We start from the raw sequence: 23776 nt of genomic DNA on the forward strand, positions 1-23776 counted from the left end.
CATTTTTCACCATATCTACGGAACTAATTGATAGAATTTCTTGAAATTTGATATTTGAGTTCTGGTTGTTACCGAAACTAACTGGCGAGCATTTCAGGGAATTCGGGTAGCACAAAGCGAAACTCTACTAAGAGCCAAATTTACATTTTTCTAGGTATGTTAACCATAAGCTTACTAATGTCCTAAAAATTGGAAAGAAGTATTTAACAGACATTTTTATAATATTCTGTAACACTTTCACTTAACTAGGCAATATACAATGCGGTCGGTTATGTGCTGACCACATCAGATTTTTTTTTTAAAGATTCTAAATATGCTATTATTGAAAATTCAAGTGCCATAATACTATTACAATAATAGCAATTATTGTTCCATCTACATATATTAATTAATCCATCTAATAATATGCAATAAATTTATAATAATTATTAATTTAATCTTCTTGGTATGTATGGTATTATAAAATGTAAATAAAAAAAAATTCAAAAGAAATTATGGAAATTCTCAATATTTGATGTTATTTTTGGAAATAGAAACTATATAGCTATTTAGTATAAAAAAATTTGTTGCTACATAAACATATTTTGGCCTATACAATGGTTTAATTTCAATTTGATTAAATTTTTAAGTTTAAATAATAAAATTTTCAAAAACTTTAATTATTTGAAATGCTGGTTTGGTGAATAATACCAAAAATTTTTATTGCTAGTTTGTTAATAAGCTTAATACCTTAAAAATTACATTTAAATTTGACTACGTGCTTGTAATTATGTATGTAGGTATGAGTGTACATAAACACTTTTTTTTGTTGATTTTAAAAATTAATTGTTAATCTGCAGTCAAAACTGCATACTAAAACTTATGCTAATTAGTATAAAAGGAAAAATTATTGTAGTAATTAATATTTTAAGAGAATTTGCATATTTTACTAATGAATTAATAATAGTAACTCGCACAAATTAACACTTTTCTTTTCAGGATTTAATGGAGAATGGTTTAGGAAATAATGCAAAATATTCAAAGTGTTAGTAATTTTAACCCATTTATGAATTTAATCTCATTATTCAACTATTCTGCCTATAAATCTGTTCGAAAATTGATATGAAATCGATTGGTATTTTTCTATTTTTAAAAACAATTTCAAATTTAATAAAAATTTAAATTTTTTTTTGATTTAAACATTCATTCAAGCTAGATTTGTTGGTTCGTCAGGTTAGTAAATAACAAGCTGATGTATTTTATATGAAAATTTAAATTTTTGATATTCTCTTTATTTTTACTACAGCTTTTTTTCTTTCTCTCAGGAAGTTGAATCAACTTCAACTTTAGTCAGGAGGTTTTTCTCAAACGTCAAATTCACGTACATATACTGGACTACTAAAATTACTTATAATTCTTGTCAAAATGGTAATAAATAAATCATAACAAAAAAGAAAGCTTAGTTTTTTCCAGACGAAGTAGTCAAGCAAATAAATAGTTCAACTTTGAATAGCTCAACTCAATACCGACGAACCAATGCATACATTTTCAACGAACGGTCATAAACTTCTTGCATAATTTCTTTTTATTTGTTTTTGAAAAATATATACATTACATATCGTAAATTCTATGTTTTTTTTAAATGCAAAGAGAAAATAATTTTAGATAAAACAATATTTAGATATTACTTTAGAATTAAAGCTAATAGAGGCACCTCGCTACTTCTATCGCAAAACAGCATTAGTCAACATTACAATAGTAAAATAATTGTTTCAGAAAAACAAACGGTTTGTGTTTGGATGCTTTACTTAGTAAAAACCTTGGTTTGATCTGAAATTATTGAATCTTTGGAAAATTTTACCTCAGAATATTATAGTTTTTAAGTTTCAAATTGAAACTTGTTCAGATCTCATAATATCCTCATAGTATTAAATTTAGTAATTAATCTTCCCTCATATGTTGCCGAAAAAAAAAATTTAATTTGCAAATTTTTATTTTATTTCATGGTTATTTCGAAAATAAAAGAAGAACATAACAACAATTACAAACTCAATTCAGGCCATTAATATTCAAACCATAATATGATTTTTTGATTTATGAATTACTTTTGCAAAAAATAAAGAAATTTTATAACGATTTAACTTAATAAAATTTATAGACAATTAAAATATCAATAAAAATTTATTTAAAGGTCATTGAAACAAAAATATCGTATCTGGCTATTGGGTAAATAAAATTATAAAAATATTTTTTTTTTACACATTTTACGTCAACTCAAAGTGTCATACAAATGCCATGTTTTCTATTTTATTTTTCACAAAATAAAAGAGTTTATTTATACTTAAATTTACATATAATATTATATATACTTATGTACATAATATATTTCTACAGTATATGTATGTGGAGTAAAGATTAATATAATTACATATTGCAAAATGGTTTTATCGTTTATGATTTAAAAAATATTAAAATTTTTATTTATTTTTATAAAAATAATTTACAAATCTTTGTTTTTTATTTTTAGGAGTTCAACCAATTATCTCTGGAATATTTAGAAAGTTTAGACGAATATGCATATAATGGTTTGTTGAGATTATGGCAGAACAACAGTACGATGGTGATAATTGGAAGATCAGTCAGTATAACGTAAGTAAGGCTGGCTATACTTTAATCAATGGCTATAGGAAATTACTTAATTGATTTCTGGTTAAATATACGAGGACAATGAAGCTGCATTCAAACGATTTTTCGAGAAATTAATTTTAACTTCCTAACTAAAAATGAATTTTAATATATTAGATAACCGTATAATACTCGCATAAGGGTGGGACGATCGTTATTAGATTATTTCTACGACTATTTCAAACATTTCTTTATTGTAATTAAAATATTGCTGTGCTTTTTTACACGCAAAGCGCATGTGATACTATAGTTGTAATTATTGAGGAAACCATAATTTTAGAACATTAATTTTTTTAAAATTCCTGCTCTTATCTTCTATATATATAGCTACTGTTATACATAACAAACTCAGATTTAAATAGTTTTTCACCATAAATAGTTTTGTAACTTGAACCTTGCAAATCATATTAGTATTAATTTATTATAGCTAAATGTAAAGGTTTCCGCGAAGTTGTTTCATTTAAAAGTATATATAAATCCATAACTTTTTTAAAAATAATAACAAACACCAACATAATTTAACGAGCTCCTGTCCTTCACCATAGAAATAAATCATTAATCCTCATATATGGAATCCTAATGCATTGGCATTTATGCTTCCGCCTCCCCCTTTAATTTCGTTTTATTTGTTTAGGCAGTTGTCTAAATTACCTATATGAAAGTTCTCATTATATTTGAAGTGTGGCAACTGATTATATATGAAGTGTGAATCTATACTTCATATATACATAAACAAGAGCACATTATTGTATAACTTATATATACACACTAATTTGTTATATGAATATAATAATTATAACAGAAATATAAAGATTAATAATAATATTTTAACATTACATACCATAACAAATTATTGTATGATTCAATTAACTAATTAATAATGTATAGAATGAATTCTTATAATTTGACGTCACTATTTTTTATATGTATTATTAAATATAGTGGTATAATACAAATAAATAAACTTATAATATGAAATAGACCCAATTACTATGATTATTCATTTTAAATTTTTTCTTGTTTTTATTAAAATTAACACCTTTTTGGATTTTAAATATTATCTTCGCTATAGTTACCGTCAATTGTCAATACCGTCTAACTATCGAACAATTCTCTTATTAATTATTAATTTTCGCTGACGTAAAATTTTATTTTTCTTAGAAATGATGATTTTCCTTTAATTATAGGTATATAATTTCGTATATGTTATATTTTTAAAAATATGAGTATTATTTATGAATTAGAAGTTAAATTTTTAAAAATTTTTACTCGATATTTTTAATTGGTAATTAATACAATTACGTATAACAGTTAATATCATTGTAAACAATCCAAACCCTAATAAAAATAGCCTACGTAAATGTAAACTTTTTGAGTATTTTCCTTATACATACGTTATTATTACAATTGATTATCGTATTATAATGATTAATTACGATATAATTAATGAATATTTCAATAAAAAAAATCTTGATATTGAAAAAATTTTATAAAAATTTTGTTTATATTATTAAAAGCAAATTGAAATTTAAATTGAGATTAAAAATTACAAAAAGAATATTTTTTTTACTTAATTTATTTTGTTTTTCTAAAGTATTGCATTTTAATTAAGGGGAATTTCTCATATAACCTACTTAAATCCCTTATAATAATGATAATTCATTACAATTTGTTTAAAAGAATACCTACACCAATTTTATTGAGGGATTTGTTAAGTAATAGAAAATTTTATTATTTATTATTGTTATGTATAGGTAGTTGGTTTGTAATCTACAGTAAAGTTAAGAAATGAATAATATAATATGCAACTGAATTAAATTATAAAATAGAAAAACAGTTATTTGTTGTTTAAATATCATGGATTTTCCCCATTATGAAATATATAGGCACTTGTAAAGCAATGTTAATATTGCATAGTTATTTAATTGCGAAAAAATCAATAACATTCAGCGGAAAAGATGTATTCTTCACTATTGTACTAAATCATAGTACCAAGTTAAAATGACAAACAGTTGATAATAGTTGGTATGTACAGGTGTTTATTACAAGGAAAGCTCATATTGACTCGTCATATAGTAATATATAGTTGTACATCATTTAGTGATGTAAAATTTTAGCAATTTTATTCGTATACGATTAAAATACATACAGCTCAATAAGAAAACTGCTCGCAATAATTGCCCGAATATTAATAAGCCACATGATTTTTGTACATAAGTGCATATTTTTAGTATAATAAGCAAGATCGTAATGATATATTTTAGTTTAATAATCCAATTCGACGCACCTAGCTATAAATACAGAATAATTCCGCCTAAATATTAATATTTATATAAATGATCTTCATTTATAACAAAATTTCTTATTACAAATGAAGGATTTACGATATATTATTAACACTGCAATTAGCTTCTTATAGGAAAAGCTCCAACGGTGATATCTCCTTGTATAATTGAAGATTTAAATATTGTTATAAATTGTAATTTTTATACCATTTTCTTTTTTATTAAATTAAAATAATAAAATTAATTAAATTATTAACTTACATTGTGATTGAATACTGATGATTGACTAAAAATTGAATGATCACAGCATACTTTCCTTCAATTATTGATATAGAAATCTAAGCTATACGAAAGAAATCTAAGCTCGAATACACTATAATTTGATAAATATTTTTGCTTTAGTTTTTTTAATTTGAATTTGGTAATTTTTATTCAAAAAATTGTTATAATTTTCATTCCACCATTCTTTTTTTATTGATTTAAAATATTTTATATTGTTCAATACCATATTATTTGTATATAACACTTATTATCATATATAACACTTAATTTATATATCTTTTATTCATAATTCTGTAACTCTTTGGTAAACTTATATTTCAACTAATTACTTATGTACTTCAATTATGGCTTATATATGATTTCCACTTCTTCTTAATTTTTTCACTTATAATTTGTATTTTCTTTCACGTATTTATACCATGCGTATGTACCTACATTTTTTCTAGAAGTTTAAAATTAAATCTTTTATCTGCATTCATACTGGAATATTTTTATTAAAAAAATTTTATTTCTTCTTTAAATGAATCTTTCAATGTTACTTTTTTTGCGGGATATTTCTGGAATATTTCAATTTTTAGTCATACATATTTAAAATGATGATTAACCAGTTTCATTACAAAAATATAACTCTCATGTGCTTTACAGGTAAACATTATATATAGACATACATTTCAGTCGTAATTGAAAAATACAGATGACTCTCATATACAAGCTTATAGAGTTTAATTGAATTTATTGTTGTAAATTGTAAAATTTTCCAATATTTAGATGCATAATTTGGATTTTGCAAATAATTGCAAGAATATGAAATAAAGAAATCTAATATTGATAGATTTTTCAATTACTTACGAACACATTTCAAATCTTAAAAAGGAGGTTAGCTTTCTATTTAATAATAAAAAATTAGATTGAATATTAAAAAAATCTGATGTGGTCAACACAAACTGACCGCAATCTACTCGTATATTGCCTAATTTAGCGTTAATAATATTTCAGAAGATTATAAAAATGCATTTTGAACACTTCCTTTCAATTTTAAGGAAGTTAGTAAGCTTTTAGCTAACATACCTAAAAAAGTGTAAATTTGGCTCTTAGTATAATTTCGCTTTTTACCACCAGGACCACCTGAAAAGTTCACTGGTCCAGTTCGCGAGGTCAGATATATCCCAAAACTTGATCAATACGTGAAATAGCCAAAATAAACTCACTTATAAAATTTCATCAACATCAGTTCAGCCGAGCTTGAGATACACTCCTACACACACAGATCGACAGACCGACAGATCGACATCTCTTTAAAAATAGATTATTTATGTTTCCCTACCATTGAGAAGTACGTTCCGATCGAAAGCTTAACATCAAAAATTTTGTGCCTTCATATAAACTTACCTCATTGTATACGCGCGGTCAGTAAAAAGTTACAAAATTCCATTATATAATAATTACTATAACGTTTAGTCTCGGCTCAGCTCAGCACAAAAATTTATGATTGTATTGAACTACTTTATTTCAGAAAAGCAAATACAAAACCCTTATTGTTATAATTAAATAATATTGAGTATTGTCAACATACATAAGGGTCATTCAATGGCGTACGACTCATGTCAAACAATTGAGTATTTGAAAAGTATTAATTTAATTGTTTTTAAAGTTGTTAATTAGACTTTCATTATTATGTTTTTTGCAAAATCATTTCAATAAATCAAAAAAAAAAAGCTAATCTTAATTCATCTAACAATATTATTTTGTTATCACTTAATTGATTGTCCTTCTTATATTATAAGCATATATGTAGATTATTTGATATCGTAAAATAAGTGCACAACTTTGAAAAACAAGTGTATGTGTATAAATACCTAACATCTATTCGATGTTTTATTAATGTTAAAATGAAACTCATCAAAATATTTTTATACCTTTGGAAATTTTCCAAAGCCCGGTTCAAACAGACAGACCCATTGTAGGCCTATTTGAGTTAAAGAGCATATTTCACTAGCAAATTTGTATTGTATCAGAACCTTAGGGCCATTTTTGTTATAAGTGTTCAAGACCCCAGATGTAAAAGTTTAAAGTTATTAAAGTTAAACAGTGAAATTGCAATTTTTACGATATTAGGTTTTAGTGTTTTTAGAAGAATTTCCAAAGAATTCAAGCAACATGTTTTTAAAAGTTTAAAAATTTGTATAGCTAATTTGTGTTTCTAACAAAATGGTTTTTATAATCTTAAATAATTGAATATATTTATTTAATTAATATATTTAAAATAGAAAAACTAAATTAAGTGTAGAATAAAACAAAAAGTTAAGAGCATTATAAGATTTCTTTGGAATAATGTAAAATGTTATAAATAGTACAAATATAAAGAAAGCTATAAGGATTAACTAAGCTTATAGTTTAAGAGTACTTTAAAATAATTAATATTTTCTATAGAATTCGGGATAATAATTCTCTATATGAAACCAAATTGCATATATTATCAGCTGCTTTTATTTTAAAAAAATTCTTGAGTACGTCATGATAATTGCAATAATCTGAAATGTGTTTTACGTGTTTTAAAGTTTAGATTAAGTATTTTTCAAACAATTGAATAGAAAATTTATCTAATCTTTTAAGTGAGTCAGAGACCATTATTAAGGGGGGTGACTATGTTTCTAATTAAATGAAATTAAGAACTTTTTATTGTTTAAACTTTTATACTACATAAAGCACTCTTAAATATACATTTATGAAGGTTATAAGAAGTGTTATTGCACTTAACAGAAAATTTCATTTTTTCAAAAATTTGATACCAGCATTGTTGTTACCTCCTACCATTTAAGCTACTTAATTTTGGGGTACTTATAGGTATTAATAATTGTAGCCCGATTTTATTAAATCACAGTAAAGTTAACTACTTATCATCAATATAATAATTTGGTTATTCATATCATATTTATGTGTACACATACATATATAATTAACCTTCACTTTGCCTTCAGGGATACAACAATACCCTAGTTTTCTTAAGTCAAAATATTTTAAGTTGTTTAAACCAAAATAAAGGATTATAGTTCTGGATTAAAAAAATCTGTGTATTAATTTAGGAAAGTTTCATATAAGGTTACTTATCACTTTCATTTAGATAGAAAAATTAAGTAAAATCATCCTTCATAATTCAGTGATGAACTATCACGATTGGAGATATGAAAGCTACTCTTACTAATTCTTACTCAGCTGAATATGGAACAGATTATGACTTTAAGTATTACCATATTAATTTATGCAAAATTTCAGTACTCTGATTTCAATACTTTCAAAGATATGGCTTAATTACCATTGAAATTGTATGGAAGTGTCAAGAAACTTCAACGATTTTTATCGCACAGAATAGCCTTAATAATACTCTTGCTTTCACGAAATTTCAATTTTATGGTCCTAATAATTTCTGAGATAATACCAAATACCTTTTTAAGTTTTATGGCAGCTATTACAAGTGCTCATGACATTTTAACTACTTTTAATGAATATAACTGCCATTTTACCATATTCATTTTGCAAAATTTCAATACTGTAGGTTGAACAATTTTTAAGATATAGCCAAATATCTTTTCAAGTTCAATTATCAGAAGGACCCAAGCAATTTCAAAGACATTTATCGAATACAATGGCCCTAATAATATATTCGCTTGTATTAAATTTCAATACCATAGCTCCTATAATTTCTGAGATATAGGCAAATAAATTTGGAAGTTGTATGGCAGCTACCCGAATTAGTACCTCGATCTGGCATTTACTATAATAAATCATTTGTCAAAATTTAGTGAACTTAGCTCAATTAGTTTTTGACGGACGGATGAACGGACTGAAAGACGGACAGACAGGCTGACGGATGCTGATTAAAACGGATGGAATTCGAGGCTGACCAAAAACATATAGTTGGGTCTATATCAATTATTTCATAGCATTACAAACGGTAAGAAGTAATTGCGCGAGTTAAAAAAAATAATTTTGTTTTTAAATGGCACGACATTTTACCGTTGGCTTTCTGCATTTATAGAACTTTAGAAAAGCTTGCAGTTTCGGAAATACAAGTGATATCTTGAGAGGAGGGTGGAGGCGGAAAAAATTTTCTTCTAATGAAATGAACTATTTATTAGTGTCTAAAAGCGGCCGGAGTTTCAGGCTCCTGCAGACTGTGGGCTAGAAGAGACACGATATCAAAAATTGGGAAAAACTAATTTTGGATAACGGTAACTTTTAACGGTGAATAAGTACATTTTTTTCAAAATTTTTTTTGAAAAAGTGCTAAAAAGAAGTAAAAAACTGGTTTTATGTAATTTTTTTTTCTTTATTTAATTTAATACAAAATACTTTTACATTATATAATAAAAAGTAAATAAGAGAGATAAAAACCTAAAACTTTTTATTTTATTATTTTACACCTTCTTTTTAATATACGCTTTATAATAAAAATCAGAAAATAATAAAAACATAAAAATATTTTGCGTAAAACCAATAAAAGCGATTGGTAATGGATGATTACACCAATTATTAAAAATTGCTAATGAAAAATGTATTGTCAAAAATCCAAATTGTAATAATTGTAATTTTGTTAAATATTTTTTCCACCAGAGCGTGCTAAATTTTTTATTTAATGATGTCAAAAAATAATACGTGTACATTATACAATGAACAAAAGAATTTACGAGACCAAGCATAGTACTATGACTTCCTAAAAAAAAAAAAATGATATAAAATAAAAAAAATATATGAAAAAATATTATTTAAAAAAATATTAAGAGTATACAAGAATAAAAGTAAAAAATACTTTATTTTTAATATTTTATTTCTTTATTTATTATGAAAATTTTTTATGTTGTTTTGGATTGTAATCAGACAGGTCCTTATACAAATTTTAGTGAGTAGCTCCATTTCATTTTTATAAAAAATTATTTTACAATCAAATCGTGAGGTTAATATTACAACTTGATAACTTGAAAATTTTATATTTTTAGATAATTAACCTAGTTGTCATAAAATCGAATGCTCTTTCATCTACAATCAATATCTAAGCTTAAAAGTGTTCCTAAATTTCTAAAAATGATAATACCAAAACCAGATATCTTCATGATATAAGCAATTTATCTTTCACCCATAGTTTATAATGTTTCTCAATTTATTATTTTTTGTATGAATTATTCACTCAGCATTTAGTAAGATTTTAACGCATTAATTAATTATTTCCCAGTTGTATGTATAGATTGGATATATTTCAGATCAATGATTTATTCAAACCCATAGCTTACGCTAGATAAATAAAGATGTTCATTTTCGAAAGAATTCCATTGTGACTGATTATCCACATTAATATTAATTCCACAATTGTATTTCCGTCTAGTTATATTCTTCAATTGAGCTATTATTGCATTATTAGAAAGACTGTTCTGTGCTTTGAATTGTGCTCTTCGACTCTCAATACATATTAAAATATTGTTTTTCTTCAGATTCATTTTTAGTCGGATGCTCAATACCTTTATATGAGTAATTCGCGTATAATTTAAAATGTATTCCACATTGCATAAAATTTTTATATTCAAATGCAAAATCGTTTCGTTACAACATTTCGTAAAATCCGCTATCAATTTTTTCATTCTCTATTTTCCACACGTTTTTGAATTGAAAAGACTTTCATATTTAACTGCAGGAGTTATTTACTTTTTAAAATGTAATAATTGAACTACCCAATCGAATATTTTTATTTCGCCAAAAATTTCCAAATTTATTAACATTAAATTTTTATTTAACATTAAATCTTAACATGATTTTTGAATTAATTTCCAAATGTGTATTAATAAATTTATATGTGAAACAGAGCTGTTTGCATAAGTGTTCAATTATTGTGAATATAATTAAGAGATTAAAATATTATACAAATGATATAAAACTATTATACGCTACAATTTCATAATATAACATTAAAACCTCAACTTCATTCACCGAACGGGTACTTTCTTCCATAGTGGAATAATCAAAAACACATTTTATGCAAATCAAACAAAAAAAAAAAAAAAAAATTATGGGAACAATTAATCAAGTATAAAAAATTTTTATAGTATTTTATGCGTGTGAAAAAAAAAAATACTTAATAAAAACCAAATAATTTAAAAATAGTTTTTATGTGTCACAACTACCACAAAGAATAAACAATAGCACGCGTAATATTTAAGAAAACTATAATGACGTCGTAGTTAATTACAATTTTTTTAAGATAATTCGTAAATTACTTTTGCCTGTAAGTATATTCGTATATAATATCATTAAAATAAAATTATAAAAAAAAAATAAAATAAAATATAAATAGAAATTTTATACACAAGCCATACTAAACTATAAAGAAAATATTTCAATGTCAATCTTGTCCAATTTTACGGTTTCATTAACATTGCCCGACATTGCGAAATTTTTTATCATATTATTTTGGCAACATTTTTAAGTGATTGCCAAAGATCTATTGTATGTCGCATAGTAAGATGAATAGAAAGTTTGTTTTCTTTTTTTTTTTTTGTTAGATGTTTTTGCATTATAAATTCTAAGTTAATGTGTTTGAATATAAAATTTCAATTTATAAAGGTGTTTGCAATAAAATTCTAAATTTAATCAAAATATTAAAATGTTTTTTGTTTTTATAGAAATAATTGTTATATAGTGAGGGCAATACTTTTTTAGAACATATTCTAAAATGAAAAGCTGAAGACACGTTCACTTTAATTTGAGTTTTCTAATTTAGTATATAAAAATCCTATTTAACATGATTTAAAAAAAAAAATGAAAAAAAGGCTTAATAATTTTATTTTGTCCATCTTCTACAACCCTTTATGATAGATAAGCCTTTTTTAAGATTTTTACATATCTAGCCAATCAAAGTCTTAAATACTACATTCTTTAATTGTTGATAATATACGACTTGTTTAACGCTAAGTAGTAAAAGTTTTCTAATTAGGAATAAATTGAAGTCTTCAACATTCCATGCTATCGCTCCTCGAAAATTCCAAAGTTTTAATTCTCGATGCCTTGTAGTTTTAAAGCTGTATGTATACTTTCAAATTTCTATATAAGCGAAAAGATAACAGGAAATTCCAAGCCTTCAAAAAAATATAATTATTTATCTTCAGCTCACTTATTTAACAGTCGAATTCGACCATCATTCGACGTTTTTTTTTTCAATTTTTTTTTATCATCCTAAATATATGCAATTTTTCATCTTAAACTAATCATTATCACTTGTTGAAGGGAAAAGTATTAATACCTGTACGAAGAATTTTTTTTATCCCAATAGATTTTTAAATAACTTTAAAAAGCACAAGATTTACATAAAATGTGATTTTGATTACTGAACTATGTCAGAAAGCTCCTTATGACAACTGTTATGTAGAGTCATCTTCCAATAATCATGTTTTGAATGGTTGTCATAAGAAAACTAAAGTTGTCCACCAAAATACAGATTTAACGTCAAAATCACTTTTTACGCAGTTTTAATAACTATAATTGAGTAATTTAATTTTATACACATCCCGTTATTTCAAAATTGCAGTAACGTTGTATTGCTACATAATTCAGCAATTACAATATATTAGCTGAATTGTGTATTAATACGATATTACTGCGATTTTAGACGTACATACTTAGAATCAGCATAAAAAATACGGGCGTCGTCCTGATAATGAAATGATGAAAATAACAACATCAACTACATAATTCAGCAAATAACATTTATAAGCTGAATTTTATAATCTAGAGTGTATTTTAAAAAATTTTCTTTCTAACAAACAAAATAATCAAAAGGAATCAATTCTGGAGCCAATAGCCACATGGCGTTGGTGAAAATGTTAAAGTATATTATAAGTCATCATGACATGAAATTTTTTACTGATCTTGTCTTTTTTCTTTCATACTCGTATTTCTATATTATTTAAAAGATATTTAAATTCTTTTATAAATTTAACTTACCTGCCAAGAATTTCACAAAAATCCAACATCCTATTACCATACCGGCATGATGGTATGTATGTAAAAATGTTATCTGATTATTTTTTTTTCGTAAAACAAAAAATACCTACAAATAATAAAATAAGACGAAAAAAATCTTCAAAAACAAAACATTATATAATTTGATTTTGTATTAAAATATTATGAACACATATATACATACATACACTCATATATATGCATATGTATCCATATATATTATATAGACACATAATATGGCAACGATTTAAAATTCATTTTAATTAATCAAAAGTTCAATAGGTAAAATTCCTTTAATTTTATATTCAATATTACATAAATAAATTCTATATATGTATGTATGTATGTATGTCCAAATTATATGTATGTATATGCAAATTTTAAAATTTCAAAAAGTTCATTGAACTTTTAGAATATTTTTAATTCTTAAGTAAATATTTTCATTTTCACTTTTTAATCGTTTGGTAATTTTATAATATATCTATGTAGATATATTTACATAATGTATGTATGTATATGTTTTAAGAAAATTAATTTTATTCCAAATTCTATGGCTAATAGATATATGTAGATGAGCACATACATATAATTTTGATCAAAGTTAATCAATAAAATATTTTTCATACCATCAACTTTTACAAAGGTTATGCAAATTATTTGTAAATTAAATTTAATGTAAATTTATTTTTAAATGAGAAAAGATAGTATTGACCCGGTCAACTCTATGATACTTGTACAAATGTTTTCCAATACTTATACAGCCAAATAGTCATATTATTTTAAACTATAATCAAAATGAGCATAAAATGAAGAAATTATATTTATATATGAAAATTCTATTTATATATGCGTATTTCAAAATTTTATCAAAAACTGTTATAATGAAAATAACAAGGTTGTTTTTGGGGTTTTATCCGCTGAATCACTGAGGTGAGATCATAAATGTGATAAGATCATAAATCCCTTTCACTCACAATTCTATTAAGGGAGCGGATATTTTTAAAAAAAAGCAAGTCTTACGAATAAAATTCAAGTAATCAATTTTATAAATTTTTGTAAAATTCAAGTGCATTACCAATCCCGAATTGGTGTTATATATAGCAAAAGAACTATAATATGACAATAATATACCAGCTATTATTCATATTCGTTTCGGCACAAAGTACACTTGAAATTTTGTAGAAGTATCAAAATTATTTTAATTTACGACATTATTTTATCAAGAAATTAAATTAATTATAGCAATACTGCATACGCACTAATTTATTATAGATGTGTATTTGGCTTCATAATTTGAATTTTTTATATTGAAATTATTACATGATCCTATTTAAAATTAATTCAACCTATTCCTTATATAAATTGATTGTTATACGAATTTACAAAAAAGTAAAGTAAAAGACAAAATTGAACTCTATCTATAGTTTCCTTGATCTTTTTCAGTTTTATTTGCATTTAGTTAATACTTTTTATAAATGATTATATAAAAATGTTAAAATATATTTACCCCTACATGTATACATATAATAAATAATACATAATACTTACCGTATCTAATAAATCCAAATACTTTGTTAAATAATAACCATAACTTGCTAATAACAATCGCCTCATATACGGTTCAGTTATCGAATGATCAACATTTTGGCATGTAAAATGAAATCCAGGTTGAAAATATGAATTTAATAATGCCTACAAAAACAAAAACAATTTAATAATTTTATTAAATTAAACACACGCTTAGAATTTATGTAATCATATATATTTATTTATAGATAAACGCAAAATATAATATTTAAGTAAACAAATTTATTATATTTTTTGTAATATGATAATTTTTTTTTAATATTTGCGCTATAACTTTCGCTATATCTTTCGCTACTATTTGTAGAATAAATTTAAACAATTTTATTTTGTTTTTTGTGTTAATTATTAAATTGTAATTAAATTGTATATAATTTATTTTAATTAAATGAGTTCAATAAGACTTTAATGAAATAATTTAAAAATTATATTCAATTAATTGCACAAGTTAATTACAAATGCTTTTACGAATTTTATAACAGTTACGTAACTTAGGAATTAAACTGATTGGATTTATATAACTTTTTCTAGTTCAATGAACTTCAAGTTCAATTTTCATTAATTTTGAAAATAATAAGAAACGGATTTAGTTATTAAATTATTGTTAAATATTTAATAAATTTTATAAATTATTATAGACATTTAAGAATCTTAAGCACATTTCATATATATTTTTTATGACGCAAATTGTGCTTGAAATCAATAAAATATTAGCAATATTACAAAGTTTATGGGAAAATGTTATTAACTGTGACTTATCTAGACTATCTTGTATTGCAGATATGAACAGCTTAAAGCAAATGTGCAGTCCATTTGTGCCTTTAAATAAAATTTTGCTACACACATTAACCATAATAAAATTTTGAAAAAAAATTTTAAATTTGTATTATAATAATTATTGAATTTAATTTACTTACAATAGAGATAGATTCAACAGAATAAGTAGAAAGCTTAGGCAACATATTGAATTATGTGTTCACAATAGATATTTGAGGTCAATGGCTCATGTATATAAGCCATTGACCTCAAATAAGCAGGAGTAAAGTAGAAAACTCTGTGAACAAAACAGGAAAAATGCTGAATTTTACATAGAATTCATAAAAATCAAAAAATAGATAAACGTAAACCTAGAAAACACCCAGAATTTTTTAAAAATGGAATTATTCTGCTGGAATTCTTCAAATCACAGTTAATTAGATTAATATTCGAAGCTTAAATCATTTCGATTTTCAGTATATATTAAACTTTTATTATAAAATTTCTTTTCATTAATTAAATTAAATTAATAAAAATATTATGCATTATGAAATTTTTAAAAATTAATATAATAATTTTAAGCTAGTCTACTAATTTTAAAATCATATATTGAGTTAAATACAGAAAATAATACAAAAAAAAAGTATAAACTTACCGTCACAAATAGAATTAAATTGAATACTACTTGCAGTACATTGTAAATCCTTAGAATAGATTTTAATTTATATGGTTTTCGATTTTCCATAAATTTTGGTCCCCATTTATTAACAAATAATAAATAAATAACAATTGTTATTGTTGCTGGTATTGGTGAACTTACCAAAGGTAAGCTATCAATTCTAGGATCACGATGTTCATTTATAAAATATGTATAACCATTGTACATTGATTTTACAACAAATGCCATTTTTATTATTTTATCTTTTGTTTATGTAACAATGCCCGAGACAATTAATTTATAACACTTATAAAAATTATAATAAGCATTCAAAATAAATTATTTGTATTAAAATTATAAAAATTTTATTTAATTTTACAATGATTTGATAACTATTTCAAAAAAAAAAAAAATTAAAAAAAAACAATAGTTATCGGAAATTGGTAATTAGAACCTGAAAAAGAACCGAACGGAATGAAGTTCTTGGCTAGAATGCTAATGCCAAATAAATTAAAGTAAACAATTCCAAAATAAATTGTAATTCAATTTTTTACTCATTAGCATTTTACAATTTTATAAAATTAAGTGTTATACACAGACTATTGTTTTTTTTTTTTTGAATTTCTGTATAAATATAAAATGTTTCTAAATTACTTCTTCTGTTTCTAAATTTACTTTATACAATTTATTATTCCTTACTTTAAATCTTAATGTTGTCACAGGATGTGTCATACAAATTCATTAAAATAAAATTCTGTTAATGTTATTGTTGCGAACCATTATAATAAAAAATTAAAAGTAATTAAACCAATACTAAAAATTTATTTTTTAAATTCTGCAATAAATAATGAAAATTTAAAAAAATTTAATAAATAATAAAATTATTTATTAAGAAATTAAATTTAATTCTCTCGTTTATTGAGACAACATTGCAGAGCTTGTCATCCAAATTTATCTAATTTTAACTTCCCAAACGATTTGAAATACAATTAAATTGCCAACTAATTAAAAATTTATTGCAGGATTGAACCATGTGTCATAATTAACAATATTGGTATTTTTAAACTATTAATTGACACTAAACTAAAATAATACTATTGTGAATGACTCCATTTTATATTGTTACTTTTAAGTTTTGAATTTTTAATTTATATTTGCAAAATCGAAATAATAAAATTAAAAAATTTAATTAACATCATATTTTAAAAGAAAAACCTAATATGCAGAAGAATTCAATATGTATGTATGTACATACAAGAAATAGATAAATTATGTAAAAAAATCTTATATTATAAAAACTTATTTTTTTTTTAATCTTCATTTCTCTATTTTGCAGACTCTAGATTACACGCAATATCGTACATAAATACAAGGTAAGCATTTTTAACTTAAGCAATATGAACAATTATCACTAACTCTCGAAATACAAATTAAACTAAGCCAGTCAAATATCATAAAAGAAATTTTATTGGATTCTATTCAGTAACCTTGTCCATGAAAGGGAAAAATTTCTAGGTATATACTATAAGCAAATTGGAAAAGAAAAACAAAAATGTGATTTAGTTTCATTAATACGTGTTGGACTATGTAATATAGAACTGAACGTAAATTTCTGTTAAAAAATAAATATATAGAAAGTTCATTTAAGGTTCATCAAAAGTATAAACAAAAAGGTTAAAATATAGGCATATAATTTTTAAATCTGTTTTGTTTAATCGTTCTCTTTTTGAATAAATGCATGTATCTTGCCGACATTGAACTTTATTTCGAATTCAATTAATTTTAAAAATGAAATACAGAACGTTTGTATTTGTTCAAACATTAATTACTATATAAAAGAACTAAGGTTTGTTGTTTCGATTTTATAAAGCACAATTGAGATCATTTTAAAATACAAACTTTTCAAGTTTTTCTTTGCTAATCATTATTTTCATATAATCATTGTAGAATATTGCATAGCACCTAAAAAAATTGTATTCTTAATTCCTAGATCTATACACTATTATGCAGTATTTATGTTTCTAAACGTAAATCTGAGCAAACATGCCGCAGTCAAAATGAAAAGTAGTTCTAACATCAAAAATCCATAGTGTAAAATTTGACGTCGAAAAAAGTGGACTGTTTTAACTGTGCTGCATGTTTAAAAAAGAATCTATCGATATTTTATGTTTTTTTAATTTATTTTGCATTACGTACATACAGTCAGTGATGCTCGTTATGCGACATATTTCTAAATTTTTATTATTTAAAAGAAAACTGGCAAATTGATATTATCCAGAGGAGCATTAAGTTCTAAATTTTTTATTTTTGACACGAAGTATTACCATAATTATTTTTGAATATTGAATTTTTTAATGATTCAACTGTAAACTTTGGACTTTTTGTTTTTGTTTCGTAAAGAAAAGTTTTAAGTAACACAGTTAATCTATGTATGTACATATATGAGCAGAAAATTCTCAATGCTTATTTTCTAACCTTGCGTAACATTTCATACTTCTTAATAACATCAACAATTTAACTGGATTGACGACTATACAATATATAATTGTTTTGCAATCAGGAATAAAAGGGTTCCCTTTAAAAATTTTTAAATAAATTGAATATATACTATAACTAATAATTTCTACAATATCCAGAAATATCAAGTAAACTTTATAAAAATTAAAAATGCTTAGGTCGTGTAAAAATAAAAAGAAACAAAATATTTGGAACTTGTGAAAGTGAATAAATAAATATTTACAAAATCAAATATCCGTACTTCTATAGATATATTAGCCTTTGTAATATTAGAGAGGAAAATATAATCTCTACTTTTATTGTAATAAAAGTGCTGATGCACAAGTTTAAATCGAATTTTGATATATTGTAGCTTTTATATATATACTGAGCATAAGATTAATTTAAATTCAAATTAAATTAAATTATAATTAATAATTATCCATTTGGATAATTATTAATTATAATTTCACAAATAAATTTCCTACAATGTGCATCAATACTATATATAAGTGCATCTAAATATAGTTTTTTCCTTTTCATAAATAGAATATAGGATATTTGACTTAAGTGATTTCCACCAGTTTTATAATTTTCAAATCATTCGTTTTATTTTTCCATTTAATTATTCAGTTTTATATTTTATATAATTACTATCTAAATATTTAGAAAATACAATCATAATAAATATTTTACCCTATATATATTTTATAATATATATACATATACAATATTATATATTATAATATTATTATAAATCTAAAAACTTGGAAATTTTACAGTAATATTTCTGATTTTTATTTTAATATTTGTTAATTAATTGATTTCATTTTGAAAATAAATTAGCAGATCTTTATAAAATTAACAATTTGCAAAATATATCATAATTTACTTTAGTTCATTCATTATAATTTTATTCATAAATGCCAAACTATAATTTTTCATTTAAATTATCAATTATATTTTATGTTAGACAACACATGGTTAAAGCAGTTGTTTAAAATTATAAAAACAAAAAAAAAAAATAATTAATTCAAATTAAAATTCTTAAAAGTCAATGCCTATAGTAACAAAGTCGATAAAGAAATTAAAAATTTTGAAAATTTATATATAAATAATTAAATATACAAATTAAGTATATTATGACAATTACTAAGTTTGTATATTATGACAATTACTAAGTAATAACCTAACTATTAATATTATATAAAAAAGTAAAATAATCTTTTCAATTAATTTCTTTTTAAATAATTATTTTTATAGTGTAAATACAATTGAATCTATTTTTTAATAATTGATTCAATTCATATAATTTTAAAGAATATTGTTAATAAAATCGGCATTAAAAATATTCTTTTGATAAATGTGTTTTTATTAAAAAATTTTAACAACACTCTTACACAAAATATAGATTTATTCAATTAATTTATTGATATTTCCAATTTCATCAATTTTTATATAATAAAAATAATAATATTTTAGTATCATAGACCGATTTAGATTGTATTAGAATTATTTATATAAAAAAAAAATTTAGCATAAGTTCAATGTTTCTTAAATATAAACAAAAAAGACCTCATGAATTTTGAATTAATATTAGTTGTTAGTTTGAATATAATTTCGATAAATAAGGATTTATTTATTTTAACTTAATGCCCAATATAGAAAAAAAAAATTTATATGAATAAAATTTAATTTATAAAGTAAAAATCATAAAATGAAATAGAATGACTTAATATTTTTAATAAAATTATTTATGTACATGTGTATGTATAAGTATATTTTGCTAGTTATAGAAAAATTTCAGTTTGGAAAAAGGTATAACAAAAATTTTTGATTATATAATGATTGCATTAAAAGCCAAAAATAAACAAAAAATTAGACAAATATAATTTTTATACATAATTATTTTTATTTTCTATATAATTACGTTTTAAAATTTTATTAATTTAAAATATTATTTATGTAATTAAAAAATATTATTTTAATAATAGAGAATATTTTTTTATGTATAATAATTTTATGATATTATAAATATATTTTTTTTTTTTATTAAAAATTTATTCACCAAAATATATATATTTTGAAAACTAATTAAATTATCATAAGTATACAATGTGAATGTATAAAAAATATTAAATTTTATAAAGTTTTTTTTAGTATACAAGTTTAATATACAAGTTTAATATACAAGTATTATACATATTTATACTGCTTATGCATTTAAAACAATTTAGTTAGATTAAAATGCAAAGTCAAGGTTGAAATTTTTGCAAATTTTTACATAAATAACAGAGAATATAATTTATAATTTCTATATACATATATATGTATATATTAAATTTATATAAACGTATTCATTATTAATTTATTATAAATTTCTTATTTTTTTTTTGTTTATCATTTTTACTTTACTTTATTTCCTATATGATTATTATTTTCATTTATATTTTTAATTTTATTAGATTTTGTTTTAGAATTATTTTTACAAATATATGTTCTATAATAAAAATCTGAGAATAATATTAGCATAAAAGTATTTTGTACAAAACCAAATATCATCCAAAACTTTGGATATTTACAATCACCAAATAATAATGGATGCGAGAAATGTACAAATAATATTGAAAATTGTAATATTTGTGCTTGTGTTATATATTTTTTCCACCATATAGATTTACTTAATTCAGGTTTCATTGATGCTATAAAATAGTATGAATACATTAAAATATGTACAAAACTATTTAATATTCCAACTATTCCCATATGGCCACCTGGTAACCATTTTGCAGTTGCATAAGTACCTTAAATTAAATATTATAAAAAAAAATAATATTAATAATAACACTCGTAATAACGTTGAAAACAATTGACCGAAAATATTTAGTACCATTAGTAATAATTGTTATAAATGCAATATTAGTATGTATATGCAAAATAGAATCGAAAAATTATTTAAATATTTTCGATCAATAGAAAATGCAACAGATGTTATTAAATTTTATAATAAATTTATTATATTTACCAACAATCATACACATATGATGATAAGTATGTAAAAATGTTATTTGATTGTTCTTTTTTCTCAAAACAAAAAATATTGTATCTAATAGATCAGAAAGTTTTAACAAATAATACGCATATGTTAAATTTGCTTCAAACATAGCAATATCTGTATTTGAATAATCACTCAATAAACATCTTAATTTACGATCTGGATTTGAAAAGAATGCATATATACTCTAAAAATAAATAAAATTAATTGTAATAATAATTGAAATTTTAAACTACTTTTGATTTTTACCAAAATACTTAAGATGGCATTGGCTACTACTTGAATTATATTATAAACCATCAATACACCTTTCAATTGAAATGGTTTACGATCTTTCATTAGTCTTGGTCCTAAATTTTTAACAAAATAATAATATAATGCTAATATTGCAATCGTTTTTAATGGTGACCCCAAAAATAGGTAATGATCAGTTCTCATATCTATAACAAAACAAAAAAAAAAATTATTAAAAATAATTAATTTATTTAAATATGTATTTATTCAGTTTAATTTTTTTTACATTATTTAAAAATACATAGGTTTGTATACAAATTAATTTCTTTGTTCGTTATTAAATGGTATTTTAAATTATAACAAAATTCTGTTGAAGAAGCTTTAGTAAGCGCACGTGAACTTGCAAATATTTTAATATATTTTATTAGTTTAATGGATCAAAAAGTTTTTCTAATAAATATTCATGCCTAGAGTATGTACTTTTTAAGACACTGTAATTTTATTTACGAATAAAATTTATACAAATATTATTTTTTAAATTAAAATATTATACAAAATCTGCATTGGATATAGAGTCCTTTTAATCTGCATTGGATATAGAGTCCTTTTAATAATTAACAGAGGAATCATGATCCACAATCTAAAATAAAACCTAACATTTTGCATAGTCACGATTAAAACTTAAAATTTTAATTCAAATAAGCACAAAATTTATTTACTAAAATTATATTACAAGATTTGAATTTTAATTTATTTAAAAAATTTTAAACATTAAATTTCATCAAAATCACTTATTAATATGAAACTACTTAAATATTCCTCTAAAAAGGTAACTCCGAAATTCACATTCCTTCGTTTGTTTCGGAACTTTTCCCCTAACTTAAAAGTTTCTCATTATACCTATGTATTTCAAATTTACATTATTTCAGTAAACACTTTTATCACTTTAAATAACACTATATTATAATATTATAAAATTAAAAAATAGTTTTTTTGTAAATTACAAGATTTAAAATTAATAAAATTAATCCAACCTTTTTTCTGCTCATAATAAGATATAAGATTAAAAGCTTGTTTAATAAGGTAAACCATTTTTTTTAATAAAATAAAATAATATTAAAATTAAAATAATTAAATTTTCTTTTTACGGTATATTTTAGTAAATTCAATTTAACAATTAGAAGAACGTTTTTACCAACCGAGTATCAAAGTTAAATTGCAAAAATTTTATTGCAAAAGTTTTAATTTTATCATAGTGCCTTTCATTCCTTAGCTATTTTATTTAAAAAAAAAAACAAAATGAATTTTAAATGCACTTGATACTCTTTACCTTTTGAACTATAATTATAAACATATACGTATGCATGTTTTTCAAATATTCTTGTAAGTATTAAAAACCATAAAGAAATATACACCTGTGTGAAACATGAAATTTAAATTAAATTTTAATTAATAAATATGAGAGATAAGTGTAACGAATAAAAATGTTTGTTTGTAATTGGAATAAAATTGTTTGCATTTATATTGTTTTATAATTAACACACATAAACATTTTATTTCCCGCAAAAATTTAAAACAGAAAATAAAATACTTAATTGAAAAACCAGTGATTGTTAATATTGAATAAAAGTTTAAAATTGGAAATTATTTGCAATATGCATTTCAAGAAGAAAATAAAATTGACTGCCTTATAAAATACATGAATGAAATTTTGAATCCATGTTACCAAAAAAAAACCCTCCCTATCTGCTGAAGTTT

General features: G+C 22.7%; 2 protein-coding genes across 2 annotated transcripts; both read right to left on the reverse strand.

The window, feature by feature from the left end:
- Positions 1–7446: 7446 nt before the first annotated feature.
- Positions 7447–16530, reverse strand: LOC129611446 (elongation of very long chain fatty acids protein 7-like). The gene is made up of 5 exons (XM_055524625.1): positions 16231–16530; positions 14784–14927; positions 13218–13323; positions 9702–9942; positions 7447–7453 (listed from the first exon to the last, which is right to left on the reverse strand). Exons 1-5 carry the CDS (start codon positions 16480–16482, stop codon positions 7447–7449), a joined length of 750 nt encoding a protein of 249 aa, XP_055380600.1. The 5' UTR covers positions 16483–16530.
- A 4421-nt stretch (positions 16531–20951) lies between these two features.
- LOC129611413 (elongation of very long chain fatty acids protein AAEL008004-like) lies at positions 20952–23227 on the reverse strand. Its single transcript, XM_055524556.1, has 4 exons — positions 23053–23227; positions 22034–22224; positions 21755–21971; positions 20952–21533 (listed from the first exon to the last, which is right to left on the reverse strand). Exons 1-4 carry the CDS (start codon positions 23108–23110, stop codon positions 21136–21138), a joined length of 864 nt encoding a protein of 287 aa, XP_055380531.1. The 5' UTR covers positions 23111–23227; the 3' UTR covers positions 20952–21135.
- Positions 23228–23776: the final 549 nt, after the last annotated feature.

This window comes from Condylostylus longicornis, unplaced genomic scaffold, assembly GCF_029603195.1.
Source record: "Condylostylus longicornis isolate FDR11 unplaced genomic scaffold, ASM2960319v2 ptg000049l, whole genome shotgun sequence".
Classification (NCBI taxonomy): Eukaryota; Metazoa; Arthropoda; class Insecta; order Diptera; family Dolichopodidae; genus Condylostylus; species Condylostylus longicornis.